The following is a 24,736-nucleotide window of genomic DNA, read 5'->3' on the forward strand; positions in this document are numbered from 1 at the left end:
TTTTTTCCTAAATTTATGAAAATCTTTCAAACCCGGCAATGCTAACAAGAATCTTTCATATCTTGAAAAAATAATGGAAAGTATAACAAAATATTTTACAAAAAAAAAGTATGAACGTAAACAAAACTAACAAAATTGCTGATAAAACTTTCAAAATACTTTCTAAATAAACAATTTTGCCTGAAAATCCTTCAAATTTATATAAAAATAATTAATTCCTAAGTAGTACAAATTTTAATACAAATTCCTTTATATCGAAGAAAATTGGTCAATTCGGGCAACACTGTGATGTGTATTTCATGTTTGTAAGAAATATTTCAAACCATTTAAATAACAAAGATCGAGTCAAACAGCAACAAAACTGCGAATACGTTCTTTTAATACTATAATATGAGATAATGTATTTTAAAAACTATTTAGCACTTACATTTTTTACAAAAATAGTTTGAATTAACAGTCCACCATCAACTTGTTTTCTCTCAAAATACTTAAGAATCTTCGAATCACTTGATAAAAACTTAAGATACCCTGTCACAGTTTTTCTGTACTCTCTTTTAAAAAATAATAAATAAATTTTATTACCTTTCACAGTAATTAATCACACAAATTAATAACGATAAGAACAATCAACTTTCACACATTCACTTTAATAATAATATTTACATCATCGACGCCATGTCTACCAACTTTTTAAATATAATTTCCCCTGTTACAATTCCACTTACACTTCAGATATATAGATTTAGTTCGGTGGTTGCAATTGTCATTACAAAAATAACCTTAACCTAAAAGTTGTTTATGAATCAAAACTATTAAACGAAGTCTAAATGTATGCAAAGTTTATAGCATGTAAAAGTTTTACTCATTTGCAGTATGTCACATCACTATAGTATCTATTGCATGGCTTTTATAGTTTAATTAGAAAATAAATAGTTTAGTTGAATGTGTAGTAGTAGCATCTTCATATTATTGTAGAACCTCCCGACAAGGAAGACAATCATCCAGCGACACGTACAACTTAGAAATTTCATTCCCGGCAATAAAGTAAGCATGTCGTAATTTATTTAGTCTCTTTTCAGATCTTTCTTGAGTAGTAAAAATGAAAATAAAAAAATTATTATACAGATCAATATCGTTGCCTAATTGTTTTTATTATCAAAACTTTTTATTCGTTTCATCATTTACACGCCGCTTACCATAAGCACCGAATGCGCACTATTAAAGGTTTTTTTATATATACCGGATGTCCCAATAAGAACTCTAAAACTTAGTGAAAAATTTGGAGTAAAAAAGTATCATTAAAAGATGTTCATTTCTTTCATATACATATACCAGATGTCCCAATAAGAATTACAACATTTGGTGGAATATGTGGCGTAAAAATTTTTGATGAAAAATATTAATATTGGTGGAATATATGGTGTAGAAAGTATCGATGAAAGATGTAAATTTCTTTAATGTATACCAGATGTCCCAATAAGAATTAAAACACTTAGTGAAATATCTACAAAGTGCTGCTTTGCTGCCCAATTATTTTATATATACCGTATGTCCCAAAGAGATTTATAACATTTAGTGGAATATCTGGTGTAAAAAAGTATCGATGAAAGATGTAAATTTCTTTAATGTATACCGGATGTCCCAATAAGAATTATAACACTTAGTGAAATATCTGCTAAGTGCTGCTTTGCTGCCCAATTCTTTTATATATACCGTATGTCCCAAAGAGATTTATAACATTTAGTGGAATATCTGGTGTAAAAAAGTATCGATGAAAGATGTAAATTTCTTTAATGTATACCGGATGTCCCAATAAGAATTATAATACTTAGTGAAATATCTGCTAAGTGCTGCTTTGCTGCCCAATTATTTTATATATACCGTATGTCCCAAAGAGATTTATAACATTTAGTGGAATATCTGGTGTAAAAAAGTATCGATGAAAGATGTAAATTTCTTTAATGTATACCGGATGTCCCAATAAGAATTATAATACTTAGTGAAATATCTGCTAAGTGCTGTTTTGCTGTCCAATTCTTTTATATATACCGTATGTCCCAAAGAGATTTATAACATTTAGTGGAATATCTGGTGTAAAAAAGTATCGATGAAAGATGTAAATTTCTTTAATGTATACCGGATGTCCCAATAAGAATTATAATACTTAGTGAAATATCTGCTAAGTGCTGTTTTGCTGTCCAATTCTTTTATATATACCGTATGTCCCAAAGAGATTTATAACATTTAGTGGAATATCTGGTGTAAAAAAGTATCGATGAAAGATGTAAATTTCTCTAATGTATACCGGATGTCCCAATAAGAATTATAATACTTAGTGAAATATCTGCTAAGTGCTGCTTTGCTGCCCAATTATTTTATATATACCGTATGTCCCAAAGAGATTTATAACATTTAGTGGAATATCTGGTGTAAAAAAGTATCGATGAAAGATGTAAATTTCTTTAATGTATACCGGATGTCCCAATAAGAATTATAATACTTAGTGAAATATCTGCTAAGTGCTGTTTTGCTGTCCAATTCTTTTATATATACCGTATGTCCCAAAGAGATTTATAACATTTAGTGGAATATCTGGTGTAAAAAAGTATCGATGAAAGATGTAAATTTCTTTAATGTATACCGGATGTCCCAATAAGAATTATAATACTTAGTGAAATATCTGCTAAGTGCTGTTTTGCTGTCCAATTCTTTTATATATACCGTATGTCCCAAAGAGATTTATAACATTTAGTGGAATATCTGGTGTAAAAAAGTATCGATGAAAGATGTAAATTTCTTTAATGTATACCGGATGTCCCAATAAGAATTATAATACTTAGTGAAATATCTGCTAAGTGCTGTTTTGCTGTCCAATTCTTTTATATATACCGTATGTCCCAAAGAGATTTATAACATTTAGTGGAATATCTGGTGTAAAAAAGTATCGATGAAAGATGTAAATTTCTTTAATGTATACCGGATGTCCCAATAAGAATTATAATACTTAGTGAAATATCTGCTAAGTGCTGTTTTGCTGTCCAATTCTTTTATATATACCGTATGTCCCAAAGAGATTTATAACATTTAGTGGAATATCTGGTGTAAAAAAGTATCGATGAAAGATGTAAATTTCTTTAATGTATACCGGATGTCCCAATAAGAATTATAATACTTAGTGAAATATCTGCTAAGTGCTGTTTTGCTGTCCAATTCTTTTATATATACCGGATGTCCCAAAGAGATTTATAACATTTAGTGGAATATCTGGTGTAAAATGTATACCTTCACATCTCCGTATGTAGGGTTTTCTTTTGAGTAGATGAATTTTGATTGTTATTGTGTTATTCCATGTTCGACTCACATTTTAGTGATCCTGTTGTTAACGTTAACACGAACGAAAGAAGGAACGTGAAGGAACTGCTGGAGAAATTGATATTAGAAGAGGATCAGTTCGATGTAGGGGATATACTGCCTAACACCGTTCCAGATCCATCTTCCCTTATATTAGAGTCCGATTACGCCTGTCCAGTTGGTCAAGTCGTCATGGATCCAGATTGCGGTAAATATATTTATAATAATAGTCACTTATCCACTTTTGTAAATTAAAAATTGTGAATAATTGTTCAAGCTTACAGCTTCTTCTTCGTTTTTATCTTGGTCTCTAAATTTTTGTTTTAGTCCCATGCGCTATCGGTACTTACTACGATAAAGACACTAAGACATGTATACCGTGCGCCAAAGGGTACTACCAAAGCGAAACCGGACAAACCCAATGCATCCAATGCCCTCCTATCGCCGGTAGACCGGGTGTAACTATCGGCGTTGGCGCTCGAAGCGCCGCAGATTGTAAAGGTGATTTTTTAACAATGTTTTTTTGTTACATATTTTATTTACTCAATTATTGTTGTGTAGAACGTTGTCCTGCCGGTAAATTCTACGATCACGAAGCCGGCTTGTGCCGCAGTTGCGGCCACGGCTTCTATCAACCCAACGAAGGTTCCTTCGCCTGCGATATATGCGGCTTAGGTAAAACGACTAGAACCAACGAAGCGGTATCGGTAAAAGAATGCAGAGACGAATGCGGCGACGGATTACAATTAGGAGTTGACGGAAAATGCGAACCGTGTCCGCGCGGTACTTACAGAACCAGAGGAATACAATCCGCTTGTCAGGCTTGTCCTATAGGTCACACGACACCCAAAACCGGAGCCGTAACAATAGAAGAATGTTCGTTGCCGGTTTGTTCGCCCGGTTCCTACTTGAACGGTACTTTGAACAGCTGCGAACCGTGCAAAAAAGGTTTTTACCAATCCGAGTACCAACAAACTACGTGTATACCTTGTCCGCCGAATACTAGCACCAAGGAACCAGCAGCGGTGAGTTAAGAAACTTTTTTTTTTTTATTCATTCTAACAACTACACTAAAATCACGGTGTACACTAACACTGCACTTTTTCCACACTAAACCAACTCAATAGGTTCGGTTATGCACCGATGGATCCGGAACGAACACATTCTAGTCTTTACCGAGATGAATTGAAGCACTTAACATGAGTTAAAGTAAAAAAAAAACAGTTGGGATTTCTTCTTCTTTTACCAAACAATTAAATAGGCGCGAAATTCGGACTTTTAACCGGTCACGGCCATCTGAGACTCCATCTCCGCGCCATGGGCATCACGGATGACTCGGAATACCGAGGGTGTATGGAGGAGGAGGAAATCGCGAACCACGTTATCTGGAAGCACTCAGCATCGGCGTTGAAACACTTGGACAAACCTCACTTGTCTAATGACATGAAAAGGTTCAAACCGATCGGTTTCAGTGGGACAGGACGCGGGTATATGCGCTTAAAGGCTCACTATTCTACTAAGACCTAAGAAGATTGTGTTTGTAAGTACTTAGCGTGAGTCAAGCCAAGGAACACATAGATGGGTCTTCTTCTCTTAACAACTGAACGAAATAGACGCGAAATCCGACTAGAGATCATACACGGTCATCTAAGACGCCATCTCCACACTATCTGTACCACGGACGACGCTGGGTGCCGTTGTTACATGGACAAGGAAGAAACCGCGGACCACGTCATCTGAAAGTGCCCAGCATTGACCCGAGCGGGGTTCAAACTTTTGGGCAAGTCTCGTAGCTTAATAGACTTAAGCACAAGTGTCTAAATAGCCTTTTCATCGGGTTTTGAGAGTTTTTAGTGGATCCATTAAGAGGGCTATGTGTGGAGCTATTCCTTGAAACCGAAATTCGTCTTATGACTAATTTTTTTACCAAAAATGGTCATACAAGTCACCATCTACATACTATAGATATCACGGATGATCCGGAATGCCGTTAGTGAATAAATAAAGACGAAACCGTGGACAATCCCACAGTTTACTTAGTGGCGTTAACAAGTCCAAGCCAGAGAGTTTATTTAGCTTTTTCATCGGCTTTTGATAGGTTTTAGTGGATTTATCTGGAAGACTTTGTGCTCAACGGTCTTTGATCAACCAATTACGATTTTCTGGTCAGGTTTACGGTGTCTACTATGGAGACCAAGGAGCATCAAAAATACAGAAATTTCGTACTTCTTCAGATGACAACTTTGAGAAGCTATTTCGCAATAAAACTGGGAATTACAAGGTCCAAAATTCAACAAATAACTTCACAAACCACACGGCGGTCGTTTTTGCATGTACATCAGCTGATTTTGACAATTTGTTAGATTGTTCAACCGGCAGATTATGCGCAAAAGGTCTTTGTTCAACTTCTAACGGAAAAAATATTTTTGATTCGTAATAACTTGACTCTGAATCAACTTTACTAAAAAATTTGATACTTTCCAATGAGTAAAATATCCGGGAATCATCATGGATAAAACATCCAGACAAGTCTTGTTGATGAGACTTGAGCTTAAAATGTAATAAAAGTCATTGAACCCATGATCACAAATGCGGCGTTGGTCTGATGCTCGAAAACTGAACAAAAAACATCTCAGAAAAAACTGAACAAGATTCACAGGCTAATCTGTCCGGATATCATACCACAACCTTAAAGACGCTGCTGAAATTGCCTCCCTTTCATCTTATAGTGAATAAAGAAGCATTTGGCGACGCCTACGGACTAATCCAGACACTAGAATTGAAGCTATGAAATCTGACAGGTCACTTAAGAATTTTAGAACCGCTAGAAAGCAGTGACCAAATGCGCAGTAATATGGACAAAGATTCCATTGGAAGTGGTAATTAATGACCGCCATCATGGGTCACAATAAACTATCTGAGTTAGTCACGCGCCCTTGAAGGTCCTGAAAGCTATTCAGTGCAAGTTCAAACTAGCGCGGTACTCTGAAAGCCACGACCCCATATTTAGGACCAGTGTCTTCCTCAAGAGATGGGATTTTTACGAGAGAAACACTCTATGCGTCCAAGACAATCCAAAAGGTTCATTACCGTATCAGCGAGGAAGTTGTGATGACCAGAAACGACATGAATCTGGCGATTAGTCTTCTTAAAAGTGAAATATCCGCCTTAAGACGACGGTGATTGCAGATTTTGCGAGCAAGCTATGGAAACAGCAGATTAACTCCTCTGCGAACGTCCTGCTCAAGGTTTTGAGTACCTCGAAGGATTAGTACTAACACTTTGGGATACGAAAACCCCAGAAAAACTGTTTTCTTTAGGAGGAATCTACATATTTTAGATTATATGTTATTTTTTTTTTATTTAGACTAGCAAATCGGCGTGTACTAATCCTTGCGAGACAAACGGCGAAGAAATGAACTGCGATCCGAACGCCTATTGTCTCCTCATACCCGAAACCAGCGAATTCAAATGCGAATGTAAACCAGGTTTCAACGGAACCGGCGAATACTGCTTCGATTTGTGCGACGGTTTCTGCGAAAACGAAGGCACTTGCGTCAAAGACATCACCGGTCAACCGTCTTGCAGATGTATAGGAAGTTTCACGGGAAAACACTGTAGAGAAAAATCCGAGTTCGCTTATATAGTAGGCGGAATAGCCGCTTCCGTCATCCTAATCATCTTCATCGTATTATTGATTTGGATGATCTGCGCAAGGTAACAATTTATCTCTCTTTTATTTTTTTACGCGAATTTTATGGTGTTCGATTTTGTTTTCAGAGCGAGCAGAAGGAAAGAACCGAAAAAACTGCTCACCCCCGCTACGGATCAAAACGGATCTCAAGTCAATTTCTATTACGGCGCCCCGACGCCTTACGCCGAAAGCATAGCTCCCAGCCACCATTCGACTTACGCCCATTATTACGACGACGAAGAGGACGGATGGGAGATGCCGAATTTTTATAACGAAACTTATATGAAGGAAAGTTTACATAACGGGGTCAATGGAAAGATGAATAGTTTAGCGAGATCGAACGCCAGTATATACGGTACGAAGGACGATCTATACGATAGACTGAAACGGCACGCCTATAACGGTAAAAAAGGTAATGATAACAATGATAATAATTGAGTGATCAAAAAATATTTGATTTCAATTTTCATCCACCTTTTCACTCTTTCCGATCCTTTACTACTATTTTTCCCTTTCTGTTGTCACCAAGTTTTCCTTTCCCTCTTTTGGGCCTTCTTCTCTTCACCTTTCAACTCTTTTGTTCCCTTTTGGTTCCCGTTTGAGCTTGAGAGTTATGCGATTCCAGTTTTCATCCACCTTTTCACTCTTTCCGATCATTTGCTACTATTTTTCCCATTCTGTTGTCACCAAGTTTTCCTTTCCCTCTTTTCTTGTGTCTTTTTGCTTTTGATTCCTCTTTTCCGCCTTCTTCTCTTCATCTTTCAACTCTTTTGTTCCCTTTTGGTTCCTGTTTGAGCTTCGGAATTATGTATTTCCAATTTTCATTCACCTTTTCACTCTTTCCGATTCTTTGCTACTATTTTTCCCTTTCTGTTGTCACCAAGTTTTCCTTTCCCTCTTTTCTTGTGTCTTTTTGCTTTTGATTACTCTTTTCGGCATTCTTCTCTTCATCTTTCAACTCTTTTGTTCCCTTTTGGTTCCTGTTTGAGCTTTTCCATAATTACCTCATTCCGTTTCCATTTTTCTACTCTGTGTCTTTTTGATCTTTATAATTATTTAATTTCCATATATTAACGTTGTTGTATACTTTTATTGTTATGTCTTCACCTATTTTTTCTTCTTAAAAATTGTTTTTTTTATCTCTATATCTATTTTTTCGTTTTCTTTCAAAACGAATCAAAAGTGATCCCTCTTTTTTTCTCTATCCTTCAATTATTAAATCCTCCCCATGTTTTCTTTTTCAATTTACTATCATCATTTTGCATTTCTTGATATTTCCATTCTCATATCTTCTATTGTCTACTTTTCCTTGTCACCTTAACAAGTTTTCCCTATTTTGAATTTCCTTATCACTTCTTCCACTTCCTCGATTTCCTCTCTTGTCCTTCTATCATCGTATAATTCTCCTTCATCCTCCAATTCTTCTCTTGTTAAAGTTCATCCTATGCGGATCAACTGTTCTTGAAAAATTTTTTTTTATGTCTTTATATATTTCCCTGTTTCTTCTATCTCTAATTCTTCTTTTTCTTCTCTTCTTATTCTTCCCATTGCTCTATTTGAGTTCCAAAAGTTTTGAAATATATACTACTATATAAATATATTTTTCATTGTATTTTTTGATCACAACTCGTATTTATAATAGTTTGTGTTCAAGCATGCTTTTTTTACAATCGTAGAAACACATTTGCAAATCCATACATCACTATTCAATCCTGTTTGCTTATTTGTTTTTTGTTTTGTAAATATTTTGGAAAAAAAAGAAATTTCGAATATTCAGGGTGTCGAATAATAAATAAAAAGCTTTCTTAGTCTAGTAGAACATTTATAGAGGTACTATTTGCTTTTTTCTATGAAAATTGAATGTTTTTATTAAAATTATGGTATTTGGGATAATGTAATGTTCATCGATAAGAAATTCAAATAGATTATTAATTGCATTAGTTGGAATCGGTTAAAAAGGCGAAAATTGAATTAATTTTATCACTGGGTTTGTTTTAAAATAAATCTAGATGCATGAATTTAATCGCTAACGCTTTATATCTAATAATTAATCTCTCAACATTATTTTTCATTCGCTTTTAGCATGAGCTTCGACTAAAGATAATAAAATCCAATTAACGTAAAGGTAAAAACTTATCTTGAAATTTGAATCCTTTAAATCTTTCTTCGAATTACAACCTCTCTAAATACACTAATTAAAATAAGGAATAATAATAACACTTCAATATCTGTGTAAAATTATATATACTCATAACTTTTTTTGAAATTCAAGTTTCCACTTAACATTTTCATTTTTCTGTTACCTTCACATGTTTTTTCTCCATAATTGGTTATCTCCAACAATGGATAAGTCAATTTTTCTCTCGTTAAGTACTTTTAGTATGTGAAATCCACCTCGAACTTGACTTAAATGATAAAACGAAATGACAATTGACACTTTTATTAAAAACCAAAGCCATCTTGTTAGTTTGCCAGTTACGGTCATAGAACATACCTCTGGTACGTTCTGTGGTTAGGGTAAACCGATTCAAACCTATAATCAAATTAGATCTGTGGTTTTCGGAAAAACGATTTAATTTTGTTTAAAACTTAAGATATTAGATAAAAATAACCAGAAGAAAAAGTATCTTAGTGTGTAAAAGGTTTATAAATTGATACTTTCTTTATCAGTTTAATATGACGTTAGATTCATGACGTCATTATCATTTGCTGGTATACTACTGTATATTTCCATAGAAATAGATGAAATAATTACCACTAATATTAAATTCTATGGCCGCCATATTCTACGACAAAAGTCTTAGTCAGTTATATGTTTGTTGTTTACATCGTTAACATGGTTAGTACGAGTGACTTATTTCTGTTGATTAGTGGAAATTGTTTTTAAAACATTTTTATTTCTTATTTCTTAAACCTTTTATATATGTTTATGTTTCTAAATCGTCTTGATTTTAGATCTCTTCTGTTATAAGATTTTTTTTATAACAGAAGAGACCTAAAATCAAGAAGATTTAGAAACACAAATATATTTTTATTGTGATTGAAAGAGTGATTTTGTATCGTTACGTGTATAATTAAAGTGGGAGAAGATTATTTGTGAGGTATTAACTTTATTTCGTTTATATTGTTATTATAAGAAGCTAGTTATTTTTTTTATTTTCCTTTGTTTTTCAATTAAAAATTTAGAAAAAACAATTAGTTTCCAAGTGTATTTATGTCTAGGGTAATTAATCCAGTTAATATTAAATTATGCTCAAGTATTCTAAACGAGAACATCTTCATTTATTATATTTTACTAAAAAAAAAACTTTCCTACACGAATAACTTGAAATTTCAAGTTTCAAATTTATTTTTTGCTATTGTAAATGGTAAGAAAGTTACCCCCCACCCCTTTAGAGTCCTGTAAGCTGAAAATTGCGAACTTTACACATCTAAACCTTTCAAAAGGGGGAAAAAAGTTCTATCATATATTTTTGAATAAAGAAAACTGATCTTTCGAGTAAGATTTGGCTATGCCATTTTGTAAATTGACCTAAGATAAATCGAAAAGGAGGAATAAAATTTTTCGATATTTCGCTTCGTTTTCGAGATATCAATACTTAAAATCAAAAAAACCTAACACCACTGGGGCTTCATCTTCGTACTTCTTGCTTGATAAGCTCAAATAACATATTCCTACATTTAATTAACGATGAAATCTTCAAAATATTGCCATTTTTTTCTAAAAAATTATTGAATATTTATCATGGAGTGATGAAAGCCCATTTTGCTTCAGCAATCTGTTCTTTTTAATATGTTTTTGGAATATTTGCGTGGATTATGTATCCATATCTCGAAAACGAAGCGAGATATCGAAAAATTTTATTCTTCATTTTCATTTTATTTTGACTTAACTAAGCTAAATGCATTAATCGAGAACCCTACTACCTTCCGTCTTTTAAAATTCAGAAAAAAAATTTTCAAGGATTTCACAATTTGTTAACCTTTTCCTCGAAATTAGGGCACTTTTTGAGAGTTAATACTCATACTTATCTTTTTAATCTATTCCTATCTATATTTCGGAGAACATAACCTCAAATATAATTTTCGTATATATAAATTTTGAATCAGGTTGTTGTGGATTATGAATATTGAAATAGTTTCGATGTTGGTGACATTACTAATACTACTAATATTGTTTCAGATAAAAGTGACAGTGAGAGTGAAGGTCAATAAACAAAAAATCTGGTCATGTATCTTTACAATGCTCAAGTAGCAAATAAAAAAAATATCTAGTGAATATGTAAAATTACGTATAACGAATGTGTGAAGTATGTAAGTACCATTTATAAATGTTAATTTATATATTTTAAAGTAGATACACCCTGTAATATACACGAAACTTTTTTTACTTGTTGATTTAGGTTGTAATGTATATTTATATATATATATATATATAAAAATAAATTGTAATTCTGTAATTCGAGATATTTGTGGGCATAAGAATTTGATATTTTCCGGGAAGTTACTTTTCAGTCATGGTAAAATAATTAAATCAAGTGCGAAATTTCAGTTATTAAGCACTTTATCATCAATTTAATACTTTTTACTTCATTTTATATTTTATTTATTGTATGTAAAGTTTTTTTAACGGTTTGACACGTCCACTGACAAAATTGTTTTTTAAAAAATTTATATCTAAAATGACTTTTATGATTATTGAAATCCCAGTGAAACTGCTATTTATTATTCAAAATTAACTTCCAGGAGGAATATTTTTTTAAATTATGGAATTACGATGGTATGTTGTTGAAATTTGTAAATGGAATAAACAAAAATAACTTTGGTCGAATTCTGATTAATTTTTATTTTAAATATGTTAAAATTGAATACGATTAAGGTTATAATACAATATTTCCCACGTGGTAATTATTTTTTTCAAAAACGAAATATAAAAAAATTATAATAAGTAGTTGATGACGTATACGCCATCTACTGTAAAAAATTTACTTTATCAAAAGTATAATTTACCAACAATTATATTATAATCTGAAAAACAAATACACTTTTTAATGAACTTGCACAGTTTTAAATATACAAAGTTTGCAAACGAGAAATTGGTGTCTGGTTTTTATGAATTTTGAAAAATATTCAAAATTTACACAATAAGTAAGGGTGAAAATTTCTTATTGTGATACTTTCTCTACTTCAATGCTACCTTTTAGCATAATTTTTAAATAAATTCACGAAAAAAAAAATTTATATTTAATAGGTAAAAGTGAGACCAGTTTATGTATAACCATTTTTTTTTTCAAATTGATATCAAATACTTGATAAATTATTTACAAAAATTGTATTAGAACATCAAGTTATATAAATTCGAATTATTTATTTAATATTTTGATTCAAATTTTGTTTTTTTAATTATTTTCATAGGAATTTGAATTTTTCGGTAAAGGTAAATTGGTCTATTTTTTAATATATTTTACAAATACGACTTGTACAGTAACAAAAAAACAACGAAAGCATGCTTTAATTCCGTTATTTTCCCCACCATTTTATATATTTAATTTAATATAAAATTTATATTTTTATATTCAAACTTTTTATAATATAAGTAGTTGTATGATAGGTTGGACACGTACGAAGAATGTTTTTCATATTTTTTAAAAGAATGACTGAGAAATATAATTTATAATGAGTATTTCGCTTTATTTCACGCACCCACCATGCTCATAACAAAATTTAATCTCTACGAGGGATGTTTGAAGATTTAATTTTGAAATAAGAAAAAGAAGATCGAGTACAGTACAATACGGTTGTACCTCGAAGACTTTAAATGCTAAAAGCCAATTAAAATAGCTTAGAACTAAGTCGAGGCTATACAGAGGATGGTAAAAAACGCCGAAACTCCACCGAGAATTTGGTTTGACGTTTCTTCATTTAGAAAATTAAATTTTTTCACACTCTTAACATTCTTCAAAACTGCATCCAACCATTTTTTCGTTGGTCCTTCTTGTACCTCCTTTCCCTTCTTCAATGGCCCTTTCAGCAAATCTTTTTCCCAGCGTACTTTTAGTATACCCCAACTATCTTACTCTTTGGACTTTATGTTTGGGATTTGCTGATAAATCTGGACTTTATGTTTGGGATTGTTAATATATTTGCTGATAAATCACTAGAAGGGTCAAATACAGTCAAACCTGACGTATGTACTTGAAGAAAAAAAGTGAGAATTCATTCTTTTCCCTAAAATTCTGGCATGGTGAAACTTCAAATGTTTACCTTCCATAAAGATAAGTAGAACGCCGTGAATGTTGTATTTTTCAAAAATTTAAAGTTTAAAAACGATCAGTTTTTATCAAAAGGATTCTTTCACGATCCTACTGGTGGTGGTAAATTCACTTTTTGGATAACCATTTGAATGATAAAGGACAAGAAATTAAAACAAAGTTCGGTGTTGAACAAGTATATTTTAAAGTTTTCAAGTTGCATAGATATTCAGCTGTATGTACATTCAATAAAACCACAAAAAATAATATCTTCTAAAATGTTTCACAATAAAAACATTTTTTAACAAACAATAAATAAATTAATAATAAATTTCTAATGATATAAAATATCAGCTATACTGGTTTAAAAATTAGATCGTTTTCTTCTTTTTTTTTGGTAAATTGTCTAGATTAATTCGTTTATTTTAATTTAATTTTGTGTAATTTCAATTTGAATCCCAACATTTCTGAAAACACACCGGATAACGCAGAAAGGATCACCAATTTTGTACAATTGTATAATATCGGATTCGCAGAAAGACCCGATATTTTAAAAGGATTTTCCAGCTCCTAGAAACGAAAATTCATAATTTCCAAAACGCTGTTATCGTTAAAATCAAATTTGGGAAATTCTTGTGTATTATCAAAATTAAACGGTAAGTAAACATCATCAAAACCATTTTATCTCTCCAACTTTTTTTGTTAGACCTTTTTATATATGTTTCTTGATAACTACTTTTGATTTTATGTCTCTTTTGATACGAAAATTCGTTTCAAAGCAGACCTAACATCAAGACGATTTATCAGGAAAATCATTTCATTTTATTGTGTTTTGTTTTTAATATTAATGTAAAATTTTAAATAAATATTTGTTTTTAGTGAAATTTTGATAAAACCAATAGTTTAATAATTATCTTATAAATGAGAAAGGCAAAACTAGAATGTAAATTATAGAAAATAAAGATTCCTAACCACACTTTTGTTTCATTTAATTTATTGCATCAATTTTCAATTACCTTCGTTTACGTCTAAGATTATATTGAACACTAGATAAAATTTTTTTTCTAAGACTAACATAACAGCTTATTATCCAATTAAAAATCAATAAAAACTAAAACCACTCTGTTTTCTACATTTTCAACTAACTTTGTTGTTACTGTCAAAATTAAACTCAGCTTTGTTCGCGGGTGTGATTTAGGAACCATTCGAGAACCGACCGCAAGAGCACCTTTACAGTTCGATGGTCACTTCGATTCAGCAACAACGAACGTAACTTACGAACAGTTCAGGACTGACTCTTATTGTGAAACGGAAACAAACTCGTAACAAATTTTGGTGGAATGAACAATTTTTGATTAAGTGAAAGCAAAATATTGAAAATAAATAAAATGATTTTTACTTACCTTTAATAGATCTATGGCAAGTTTTAAAACGTTATTAGCAACGTTAAGCTCGTCTTTCTTATGCGGTTTTTGTTCGATTTGCAAATGCAAATTTATTTGTTCGGTAATCAATACAGAAAGATTCCTGTACTTTTTATTAATTTTCGTACCCAAGGTCATAAACCTCAGTAATAATATCCCTAAGCCCACACACCAGATAAGCGCTTCAAGATAATACTGAGACAATAATACTGTATCCTGGAAATAATAACAGTTCAAAATATACAGGGTGGTCAATGGAAAATTAACTAACCTTCAAAACTTCGACGCAAAGAAACGTCAATAATAACAAGTTAGCAATAAAAGCGGTAGACACGATGATATCTACGGACCTTTGGGGACCTCTCTTCTTCAAATACGATCTAACTGACAACCAAGTTTTGATATTTATCACTTTGTTTAATCGAAAATGAGGTATTTCGGATTTTCTAGCTCGTCTCGAAGACGTCAAGTGAGAAAATAATTTAGCGTATAATAATCTTTGTTTGAACGTTCTTTCCGCGACGGCTAGTAGAAAAAATATCATTGAAGCTAATACCCAACGTTGTATTAGCGATATTGCCATTACTACGTATTCCCTATAAGGTAAGGAAAGTATGTTACGCCCATGTCTTAATTTTCTTTATAATCAACTATGATATCATCAAATAATAAGAATTATTTTCTTATTGAATGTTAATTAAAAAAAACACTATTTAATTGTTTTAAATCCTTAAAAATTATCTTGATTTGAAAAAATTATTTCCAAATATGTTAGAATAACGTTAAACTTGGCAACATCTTTACTTCAACTTAGTAACTTCCGCTGTAACCTTCAAAGAATTATATTCATGGAATGAACGTATTACAGCGTTGCCAAGTTTCATTATAGAAATTCCAATTAAGTAACAGTTGAAAATGAAATGCGTTGTATTTAAAAAAAATAATATTTTGAAGAAATTATTTCGCATTACGTACCTACATTGATATTTTTCATAAAAAAAATTGATTTTAGTTTTGGTTTTATAAGAACAATTATGCAATCTAAGCATTCATTCTCAAAGGGAATAGATCCTACTAAACACATTGTATAACGAAATAATTAGTCACTTTAATCCTGAGAGCCCTGACTTCTATTTATTTCCAACAATATTACGAAAAAATCCAAATATATCGGAAATAGTGTAAGATTTGGCAATGTCGCGTATAGTTAAATTTATATCTCGACAGTTGGTATAATCGATCCTCCCCGCCAAGCTATAAGTTGTTCAATATCGATAGAATTGATCACAGGGTTGCCAAGTTTTATGTAAATTTGAATTATATAAAAGTTATTTAATCCGAACAAAAAAGAAAATTATTTTTAAAGTTGTATAAGAAAAATTGACAGTTGAAAATTAAAAACAATATGTTACTTACATAAGTTTTATAAAAAAGTTGAAAATAAAAAAAAATTAATTTAAGTTTACTTACCAAATGTTCCCTTCGAAAGTGGACAAAATCCATCTCCTACATTGTAAAATAACTTCTCCTAACATTGTCCTGTGTAACATGAGCAGAGTTTGTTGATTATCGGGTAAAGATCTAGTTACGTTAACGTACAAATTTTCGACGAAATATTTAAATTCTACAAAACTATCAGACGACGTACTCAAAATTTTGCAAATCACCGGTAGAAACGCCAAGAGAGACGATATCATTAACCCTATATAAAAATAATCTCTACTTTCAGGCATTGAATCAACTTTTGCTATAATCACAGAACTTATTTCTAACATAGACAAATCCGCAGTTTTCATTTCGTTCTTTTCCCAAATTATACAACTCACTAAAACATTTGAAAAAAATATATCAATGTTGTATATACAATACTAATTGTAGATTGCAAGTACTTTTCGACGTACCCCTGTATCTATTATTTGAAGAATAGTTTCGATTTTCATGAACAAATTGTAATTGAAAGTATTTTTGTATTATGTTATTAATTTATTTTCGAATATCTGACAACACCGCGACGTTTTTTTTATACTCTTGGAACAAAAAATCGTGAACATTTTAGTTTGATTGTTGGAGATTACATGTTGGTTTTAATTTTATGGTGGTTTTGAAACTATTTTTTGTGTTTTTGTTTCGTACATATATAGGTAACCATTAGAATTAATTAGAATAATGACTTGGGTGTTAAAACATAAGTAATTAGATTACAGTTACGTAGCTTGCAGTTACATTCTTAAAAATAAATCACTCTTCACAGGTAAATTGCTTTTTCTTTATTCACTTTAGCTATTATCAATTTTAAATATATAAAATGGTGAAAAAAAATTTATTATTCCGATAATCGACAAGGTTAAGACATAGGCGTAACATAATGAAATTAGTAAGATAAAATTTTCAAAAAGAAATTGAAAAAACATTTTATATTTTATGAAAATTATTTTTTCTGTATGTGATAATGTGATTTACGTATATTTAATTATCATAGTTCAACCGACATCTATTAAGTTATTTTGAAAACAAAGATAAACTTCTTCCAAGGTCATAATATAGGACAGTAACACCTATTTTAGTTCCTTTTATGAATCCTTGTAAAAATTAAAAAGCAAAATCACGTTTTAGCGAAACTGTATGAGGACAACTTATTTCATTCAAAATTAAGGCCAATACATTGTCAAGACACGTAATGAATAATTTTAAGAAGATAAAAATTCATAAAAAAACAAATAATAGTAATAGTAAGAGTTATTAATCAATTTAAATATTTTTTTATTATAAAGCGTCCTTGGAATTTTGTTAATTTTTTATATTAATTGCTACAGAATAATTTTTATATAGCACGCCTATGGTAAAGCGGATATTGCCGTCCACCATTATACATTGGCCATCTTGGACGTCAAACTTTCGTTGATTGATTTACTTTTTATTCGATGTCTTAACCATTCAATTAATGCCTAATAAATTATTTGGCGATAAATTCCAGTTATCCCAAGATTTTTTTATAATAAAGTAAATAATTACTTTTTATTCAATGTATATACATATTTGACAGTCTACTAGTGAAAATCTGGGCGTGTCAATCATATGTGTTAATAATACAAATCCAGCGATTAATGTGGAAAGTTATAATTCAAAATCACGATATTTATTAGAAAATTAAAAAAAAAATGCTAAATTTTCTCAAACAAAAACGTTAACTTTTGATAATCTTTTCAAATTATTTTTCGAAATAAAAGTTCGATCAGCTGATTTCCGACAGCCATCATTGTTTTACAACTTCTCGTTTACGATATGTCAGTTTTAAAGAGAAACGTTTCTTTGTGAATAAATAATATTTTGAAAATATATATGTTGATAATAATGTTTATTAAGTGCGTTTCGAAAACTTGTACAGTGTAATCATGTCTGTGTAGTAGTAACAGTATAAACAGTGTACTAAGTTTTAATATCACCAATATAAAATTCCGTAAGACATATTTTCTTACTTATAAAAGGTTAGAAGCATTGTTGTCAGATTTTTATTATGTCTAACTAAAATAGTTTTAGTTTCGTGGTAGTTGAATAAGATACTAATTTTAGTAATTAGAAAAAATATAATAAATAAACATTGAATTATGATTAAATCATCATTTTTTTCAAATTCGTATATTATAGTGACATAGTATTTAAAATAAAAGATACGGGGGTAATTTCAAAAGTACTTGTTAAAACTAAGTCATTTTACTTAAAAAATATAAACGAATTAGCACATAAACTATACTGATGAGGTTCAAGACTATGAAAATCGGTCTATACTCAATTATACTTCTTCGTTTGACTAGAATACTTTTCGAAAATGATAAAAAAGTTGGTAAATAAAAAAAAATCGAAAATAACATTGTATTAGTAGAATATGTAATAATTACCTTTGGCAGATGGTGGATTCAATATAGCTGTTGGAGCTATATCGTTATCGTATACGGAATAATCTTTTTCGTTGTCGATTTGACTATCAGTCAAATTTTCCATGTCGGAACTGTAGCTGCAATCACTATTCGTCGTCACACCCATCCAATCGGTAGCCGACGACGTCAGATCGCCCAAAGAAGTTTCATTCAACTTTATTTCGGGAGACGATAAAGCCGGTTCTTCGTCAGTTTCACAATTACTATCTTGCGAAGTTATACTAATCGTCGGAATAAACGTTATTTTAGATTTAGTTACCTAAAATAACATTTTCTCGAAATTTACCAAAATTTATTCCACCACACAATTAATAAAAAAAAATTTATTGTATTTTATAAAGTATAAACATTTTTATACAATCCAGCACTAAATCGATCCAATCAATATAATTATTGTTTCAAAAATTAAATTTTTAGTCATTATAATGCTATTCTATTGATACGAGTGTTTATAACTACTTTTGGAAGCACCCCTGTATAGTTTATTTCAAATACGCCATGTTACTATGAGACACGATTATGTAGAAACTAATAAAATTCACAATATACTTATATAAAATAAAGAATTTTTGTTTACGCATAATAAAAATCTGACAACAGCGCTTCCTACATTTCTTGATATAATAAATAGCTTTGTTAGCGGGTCTTGTTTGGAGTCGGTTTAGGAACTGCAAGTTGTAACAGTTCTGTGTTCGATGGTAATAAAGTTTCGAAATCGAATCTGAATTGTCACAAGAACAAAGCTAATACGTCTGCTATTTAGAATCGAATTAGAATTATTAAGTGTATTTTAATGAAAATAGAATCATTTATACTACATGAATGTTGTTATTGAAAAACTGACTGTGTATTGCTGTCGCTTGTCCGGCGAAAATCAACTGTCTGATTTATTTATATATCAATTATTAATCGAATTTAGGAATGTTTGTAAGTGGTTTAAAATTTTAAAAATTGAAATATTGGTAAAGTTAATTTTTAATTGAGTTGCCATCACAGACCGCCATTGTTAGAACAGGTCAGGATTCACTTTCCAAAATTTTAACCGCGTTGACGATTGTTTATGTGTTTAGTGATTTCTGATTATTTCGTATTTTCTTTAAAAAAAATCCCTCGTAAGTATCACCAATTACGTTATTTATTATTTGTAAAATATATTTACGTTCGGATACAATTATTATTAAGGGTTTTAGACTTGACTATGACTTCCATTTTTTTTTATTTAATTTCACGCTTCTTTAAGGAAGAAAACATGTGACCAGGGAAAAAACTCCCACTGTAATATTTATAGTGTGGTACAAAACTCATTACCATCTTATACTGCAGTAAAACACTTTAGAGAAACACACATAATTTGGAAAGTGAATTATAACAATATGGCGGCCGTGACGTCACTTTCCGATTGTGTCTATTAACCTTCAAAAAACTTTATATCGATTATTTATCGAGATATTTCGATGACATTTGGAATCTCAAACGTCAAATATTTGATTTAAGTGCAATGTAGAAATTGTATAATCTTTCTAAACTCCTCCAAATAAGTATAAGTGTCAAAAACTCAAAATTAAAATATATTTACTCCTTGAATTAATATTATAACTAAATAATGTCAAGTATCGTGACAGCATCAAATAGATTCTAACCTAGAAAACCCGATCTACAATATAAAATACAAAAAATCTTTTTTTTTTCGTAATTAAAAAGTACGTTACCGATGGAACTGACTTTCTTCTATTAGAAAATACCGGTTTTGTTTCACTTTCTGAATCAGTGCTACAATAACCGTCTAATCTGTTTTCGGTTAGCCCCTTACAGCCGTCATGATTCGAGTTCGTTGTTTGTTTACTGAAAACTCACAACGTGAAACTGTATACAATACGATTTTATACGTATTATCTTCTTAGAATTGAAAAATTAAAAAACGATCATCGTTATAAGAAGAATGCACTACATTATGATAAATAATAAATACACCTATTATTTCATCATCTACAGGGGTAGATCAAAACATTGAAACTTGAAGATTGCAATTTTTTGACGAAACGTTGATAAAGGTTATGTCGTTGTAATAGGTCACGTGATTTGTAACTTCGTGTAATTTTTTCATTGAAATAGAAAACTTTGCGACAAAAAAAATGTAAAATAAAACACACTAACGATTTAATGTGAATATTTGTACTACGAAACAATACGGCGGTTGGTTGTGACGTCACATCCTATTAACTCTAACGATAGGGAACATAAATTCCAACGTGCTGTCAAAATGAAAACAATATGGCTGCTGGGAGGCAAACAAATAATATTGTTCTGTGAGTTTTGTATGGATTTGTTGAAAGTTACAGTTTTTTTAATGGTTCAATGGTGATATGGTTCAATTTACCCAACAACGGAACCATTTTGCTTTAGATTTCATATGGGATTCGCCATAAATGCAGTTATTATGACCCTAATTGATGAATGAAAGAGGTTATGTTTGCCTCCCGGCGGCCATATTGATATAATAAACGTCAAAGTTTCGGAATGCCCTATATGTTTAATTAATTGATAAATTAATTAATTTAAATAATTATTAATCGTTATTTCATACCTTAGAACGTTTAAACGTCGAAAAACATCTTATTCACTATAAAACTAATCAAATTTCGAAGGAAAATTGTCGTAAAACAAATTATGATAACAATTTCCCGCTAGGTATCATTATTAACATAGAAATAAAATTAATTTCTTTAATTTTAATTGATACAGGTGATTAAGTGTCCTTGAGTTGGTTAGTGATTAATTTCTAACGCGTAATTCATATATTAAGTCTTAAGGCTACGATCACACGCTCAGGTTTAAACCGGACAGTACGCGAAAATCGTCATACTGTGATATTGTGGGAATGAATATATCAAAATTGAAATATGAGCAGAATTTTGATTTAATTTACATCATGTGATATAAGATTCTTGGTATTTTCATATTTTTCTCGATGTATTTTATCTAATTCTATAATTGTCACAATTTTTTATTTATTATCCTTGAATTGCCTTCAATTTGGTGCTTCTTTAGTTATTCTTGGCTTTGCTCCAATTTGTCTCACCCCTTTCTCAGTTTTTCTTGGCTTTCCTCTGATTTTTCTTGGTCTTATTTCAATTTTTTGGTTTTTCTCCAATTTGTCTTGGCCCTCTCTCGGTTCTTTTTGGCTTTACTTCAATGTTTCTCAGCCTTTTTTCAGTGTTTTCTTGGCTTTCCTCTGATTTTTCTTGGCCCTTTTTCAGTTCTTGGCTTCTCTTCAATTTTTCTCAGCCTTTTTTCAGTTTTCCTTGGCTGTCCTCTGATTTTCCTTCGCATTTCTTCATTTCATCTAGAACAGTTCTTTTTGATATTTCCTTTAATTTTTCTTTTAGGCTTGTCCCTAATTTTTGGCCCTATTTCAATCTTCTTGGCTTTACTCCAGTTTTTCTCAGCCTTTTTTCAGTTTTTCTAGCCTTTTTCTAAATTCTTGGCATTTTCCAAGTTCTTCTTGGTTTTCCTTCAATTTTTCTTGGCCTCTTCCAGTTCTGGCTTCTCTCCTATTTTTCTTTGCCTTTTTCATTTTTCCTTGGCTGTCCTCTAATTTTTCTTGGTATTTCTTTATTTCATCTTGAACCGTTATTTTGATGTCTCCTTCAATTTTTCTTCAGTTCTTCTTCAGTTCAGAATTTTCATCAAATCCTTCATTTTGTCTCGATTTTATCCTGATCTTCCCTTAATATTGAAGGGATTATCATATTCTAGCTATTATTTCTGCGTTGATGGTTAAAAAATGCTTTTATGTTATATTCAGTCAGTTTAAACCCTTAGTTTCGAAATTTCTCACAAAAAATATTAATATTTTGTTCAATTCCACAAAAATTTCAGATGGATCCAAGATTATTTGAACAAAACTTTGGCAACACTGTTAAGTTTCAAACTCTAACCCTACGGCAATCATACAAATATATGTTTACAATGTTGCCAGATGTCAAAAAAGTTTAAACTGGAAATTATTGAAAAATTTTTATAACGTACCTCTTAAGACTAAAATCTAATAAATCACTTCTCTTGTTTGCTTCTTTTTCTATTTTATTCGACACTTTTTCGTGTTTAATTTTTGCTTCGCTTTGTAATTCTTGTTTCTTCTTCTTTTTAATATGAAGACGCTTTCTGATCTGTCCATGTTTCAATCGCGCTTTTTCAATCTCAGTACCAGAACTAGTTGCCACTATTTGCGAATGTATTAAGCACATAATCCACAATAATAATAACGGAATAAATATTTCCATACAAGATAACGACTGGAAAAAAATCTTTTTTAATATAGAAAAAAATGATATTAATGAAATATTTCACTTACCTCTGGAAAAACCTCACTAATTGTAGCGTAAGTACAATAAATCGCAATGTTAATAATATGGAGAATGTATATCATTAAACAAATAATGAAAACGTATTTGGAAGTCTGCTCTATCCACCATTTTCCATAAAACGGGAGAAACAGACATCTAACGGTAGCCAATTTGGTAACTTTAAAAAAACCATGTTTAGGTTTTGCTTTCGTGAAAGACGAACCTGCAAAAATAATGAAAAAGACACGAGATAATATGAAATAAACAAATTACCTCTCACTAAATCTAGATCAATAAAATTCAAATTCGGTTTAGCTGATCTTGTTTTTATATGATTTAATCCGTTGATTCTTTGTTCTCTTTCCTCGATTTGAGTTTCCCATTTTTGTTTATCGTACGCACCAATTTTTTGTTGATACCTACAATAAGCTGATAACATTAAAATAAAACAAAATAACTTTTAAATTTTTAATTCACATCAAAATACCTGCGAGTTTTTAATATACGTCAAATGTTTGCTACAAGTGCCTACTTTTTATTAATAAAAACAATCTTCTCTTTTTAAAAAAAATTACGCAAGCATTAGCTAAAAAGTTTTTTTTTATTTACACAATGACTACGTATCAGAAAATTTACTAACCATGTAAAAATAAAATCAATACCCATCGAAAGTTATTATTCTATTTAGTATGTTTCTATTTCTATCAATAAAATTACGTTACTTGTATTAAAGCTGAAACACATATCATCTCTGTTTGATAAGGTTCTTCAAAATTTGAAAAATTATTTGAGTTCGGATCAGCTGATATCATTTGGCAACTTAAAGTAAGGTTAGAGGTTAATGACATTATTGTCATAGAACTATAAAATATAACGATTTGATAATGGAATGATTTTCAAAATCAAAATAATTTAATCTCTTTACTATTAGATAAAAAACTTCATTATGTATTTTGATTCACTTGAGAATAAATGATAATTAGCTTCATACCGTTATTGTGTATCAAACTAAAGTGTTATTTTTATAAATAATACAGTGAATATTATCAGATAATTTTGTAAAATAAATAAAATAAAGTTTTTGGTATAATGACTATTGATTTCTTTTGCTATATTTGTAGCATCTCAACCAATTCCACAATTAATCTTTTATTACCTTATATTCGTAGTAGTTGAAGGGTGAATATATAAATAAGAAACATTGGTACATATACTTGTTTTATTAAAATTAAACAATAATTACTAAGAATTTGTTTAATAAATATCCTACGATTGTTTTTTGTAAAACAGAATCAATAAAATCGAAAAAAATATCGATATATCGAGAATCTGACTGTATTATGACGTCACAAATTACCCGACATCACTTTAGAGTAAAATGTAAACAAACAAAACAACATTAAATATTGTGGTTCATTTCTTGTATACCTCACTTTATAAGTTGAATAAAATGTGATCAGCTTCCCAAGTTCGAAAAAAATTATAAGCACAACACGAGAAACGAGCTCAAAAGATCAAATCACAGAATATGATTTTAAAGATTGTCAATGGTTACAGCTTGACGTTTGATCACAGAACACAGACGATTTAACAAATTTCACTTCCGCTAACTAGCACACTGAAACATGGTGTCCGTTCCAGAATGTGGTGTTGAGTTTGTAGCGTATATAACACCGAACGACTCCGCTAGGGTTGTACAACGTTGTCGTCCGCTAAATAAGACCTATCTCAACTT

The 24,736-nt window shown here is 30.7% G+C and overlaps 2 protein-coding genes across 7 annotated transcripts in view; one reads left to right on the forward strand and one right to left on the reverse strand.

Moving 5' to 3' along the window:
* LOC130897935 (sushi, von Willebrand factor type A, EGF and pentraxin domain-containing protein 1) overlaps positions 1-12,101 on the forward strand; it is a 64,348-nt gene extending 52,247 nt beyond the window's left edge. For 2 of the 3 annotated variants that reach the window (XM_057806920.1, XM_057806921.1), the window contains exons 29-35: positions 976-1,044; positions 3,369-3,559; positions 3,679-3,852; positions 3,913-4,376; positions 6,719-7,068; positions 7,132-7,457; positions 11,229-12,101. In XM_057806920.1, coding sequence (XP_057662903.1) covers positions 976-1,044; positions 3,369-3,559; positions 3,679-3,852; positions 3,913-4,376; positions 6,719-7,068; positions 7,132-7,457; positions 11,229-11,260 — 1,606 coding nt within the window. In that variant the 3' untranslated portion in view covers positions 11,261-12,101. The remainder of the gene's footprint in view (positions 1-975; positions 1,045-3,368; positions 3,560-3,678; positions 3,853-3,912; positions 4,377-6,718; positions 7,069-7,131; positions 7,458-11,228) is intronic. The other variant, XM_057806922.1, reaches the window with a different exon arrangement.
* Positions 12,102-13,675: 1,574 nt separating this feature from the next.
* LOC130897958 (protein phtf) lies at positions 13,676-23,850 on the reverse strand. Of its 4 annotated transcripts, none has more exons than XM_057806952.1 (10): positions 23,642-23,850; positions 23,275-23,420; positions 23,010-23,224; positions 22,685-22,950; positions 20,365-20,497; positions 18,617-18,914; positions 16,191-16,545; positions 14,992-15,316; positions 14,700-14,936; positions 13,676-13,866 (listed from the first exon to the last, which is right to left on the reverse strand). In XM_057806952.1, exons 1-10 carry the CDS (start codon positions 23,665-23,667, stop codon positions 13,717-13,719), a joined length of 2,151 nt encoding a protein of 716 aa, XP_057662935.1. In that variant the 5' UTR covers positions 23,668-23,850; the 3' UTR covers positions 13,676-13,716. The 4 variants fall into 4 exon arrangements, with proteins under 4 accessions (XP_057662935.1, XP_057662933.1, XP_057662934.1 ...); XM_057806950.1 differs by having other exon boundaries at positions 23,275-23,430; positions 23,724-23,844; XM_057806951.1 differs by having other exon boundaries at positions 23,719-23,844.
* Between the last annotated feature and the right edge of the window lie 886 nt (positions 23,851-24,736).

Source organism: Diorhabda carinulata, chromosome 9, assembly GCF_026250575.1.
Source record: "Diorhabda carinulata isolate Delta chromosome 9, icDioCari1.1, whole genome shotgun sequence".
Taxonomy (NCBI): domain Eukaryota; kingdom Metazoa; phylum Arthropoda; class Insecta; order Coleoptera; family Chrysomelidae; genus Diorhabda; species Diorhabda carinulata.

What these genes read in the sequence shown, in the direction of transcription:
- LOC130897958 (XM_057806951.1), bottom strand. Translation starts at nt 23,813, where the DNA reads ATGATATCAGCTGATCCGAACTCAAATAATTTTTCAAATTTTGAAGAA. An exon ending in TTAGATTTTAGTCTTAAGAG is followed by an intron (nt 20,498 to 22,684) that starts GTACGTTATAAA and finishes GTGAGTTTTCAG; the next exon opens with TAAACAAACAACGAACTCGA. An exon ending in GAAGAAAGTCAGTTCCATCG is followed by an intron (nt 18,915 to 20,364) that starts GTAACGTACTTT and finishes ATGTTATTTTAG; the next exon opens with GTAACTAAATCTAAAATAAC.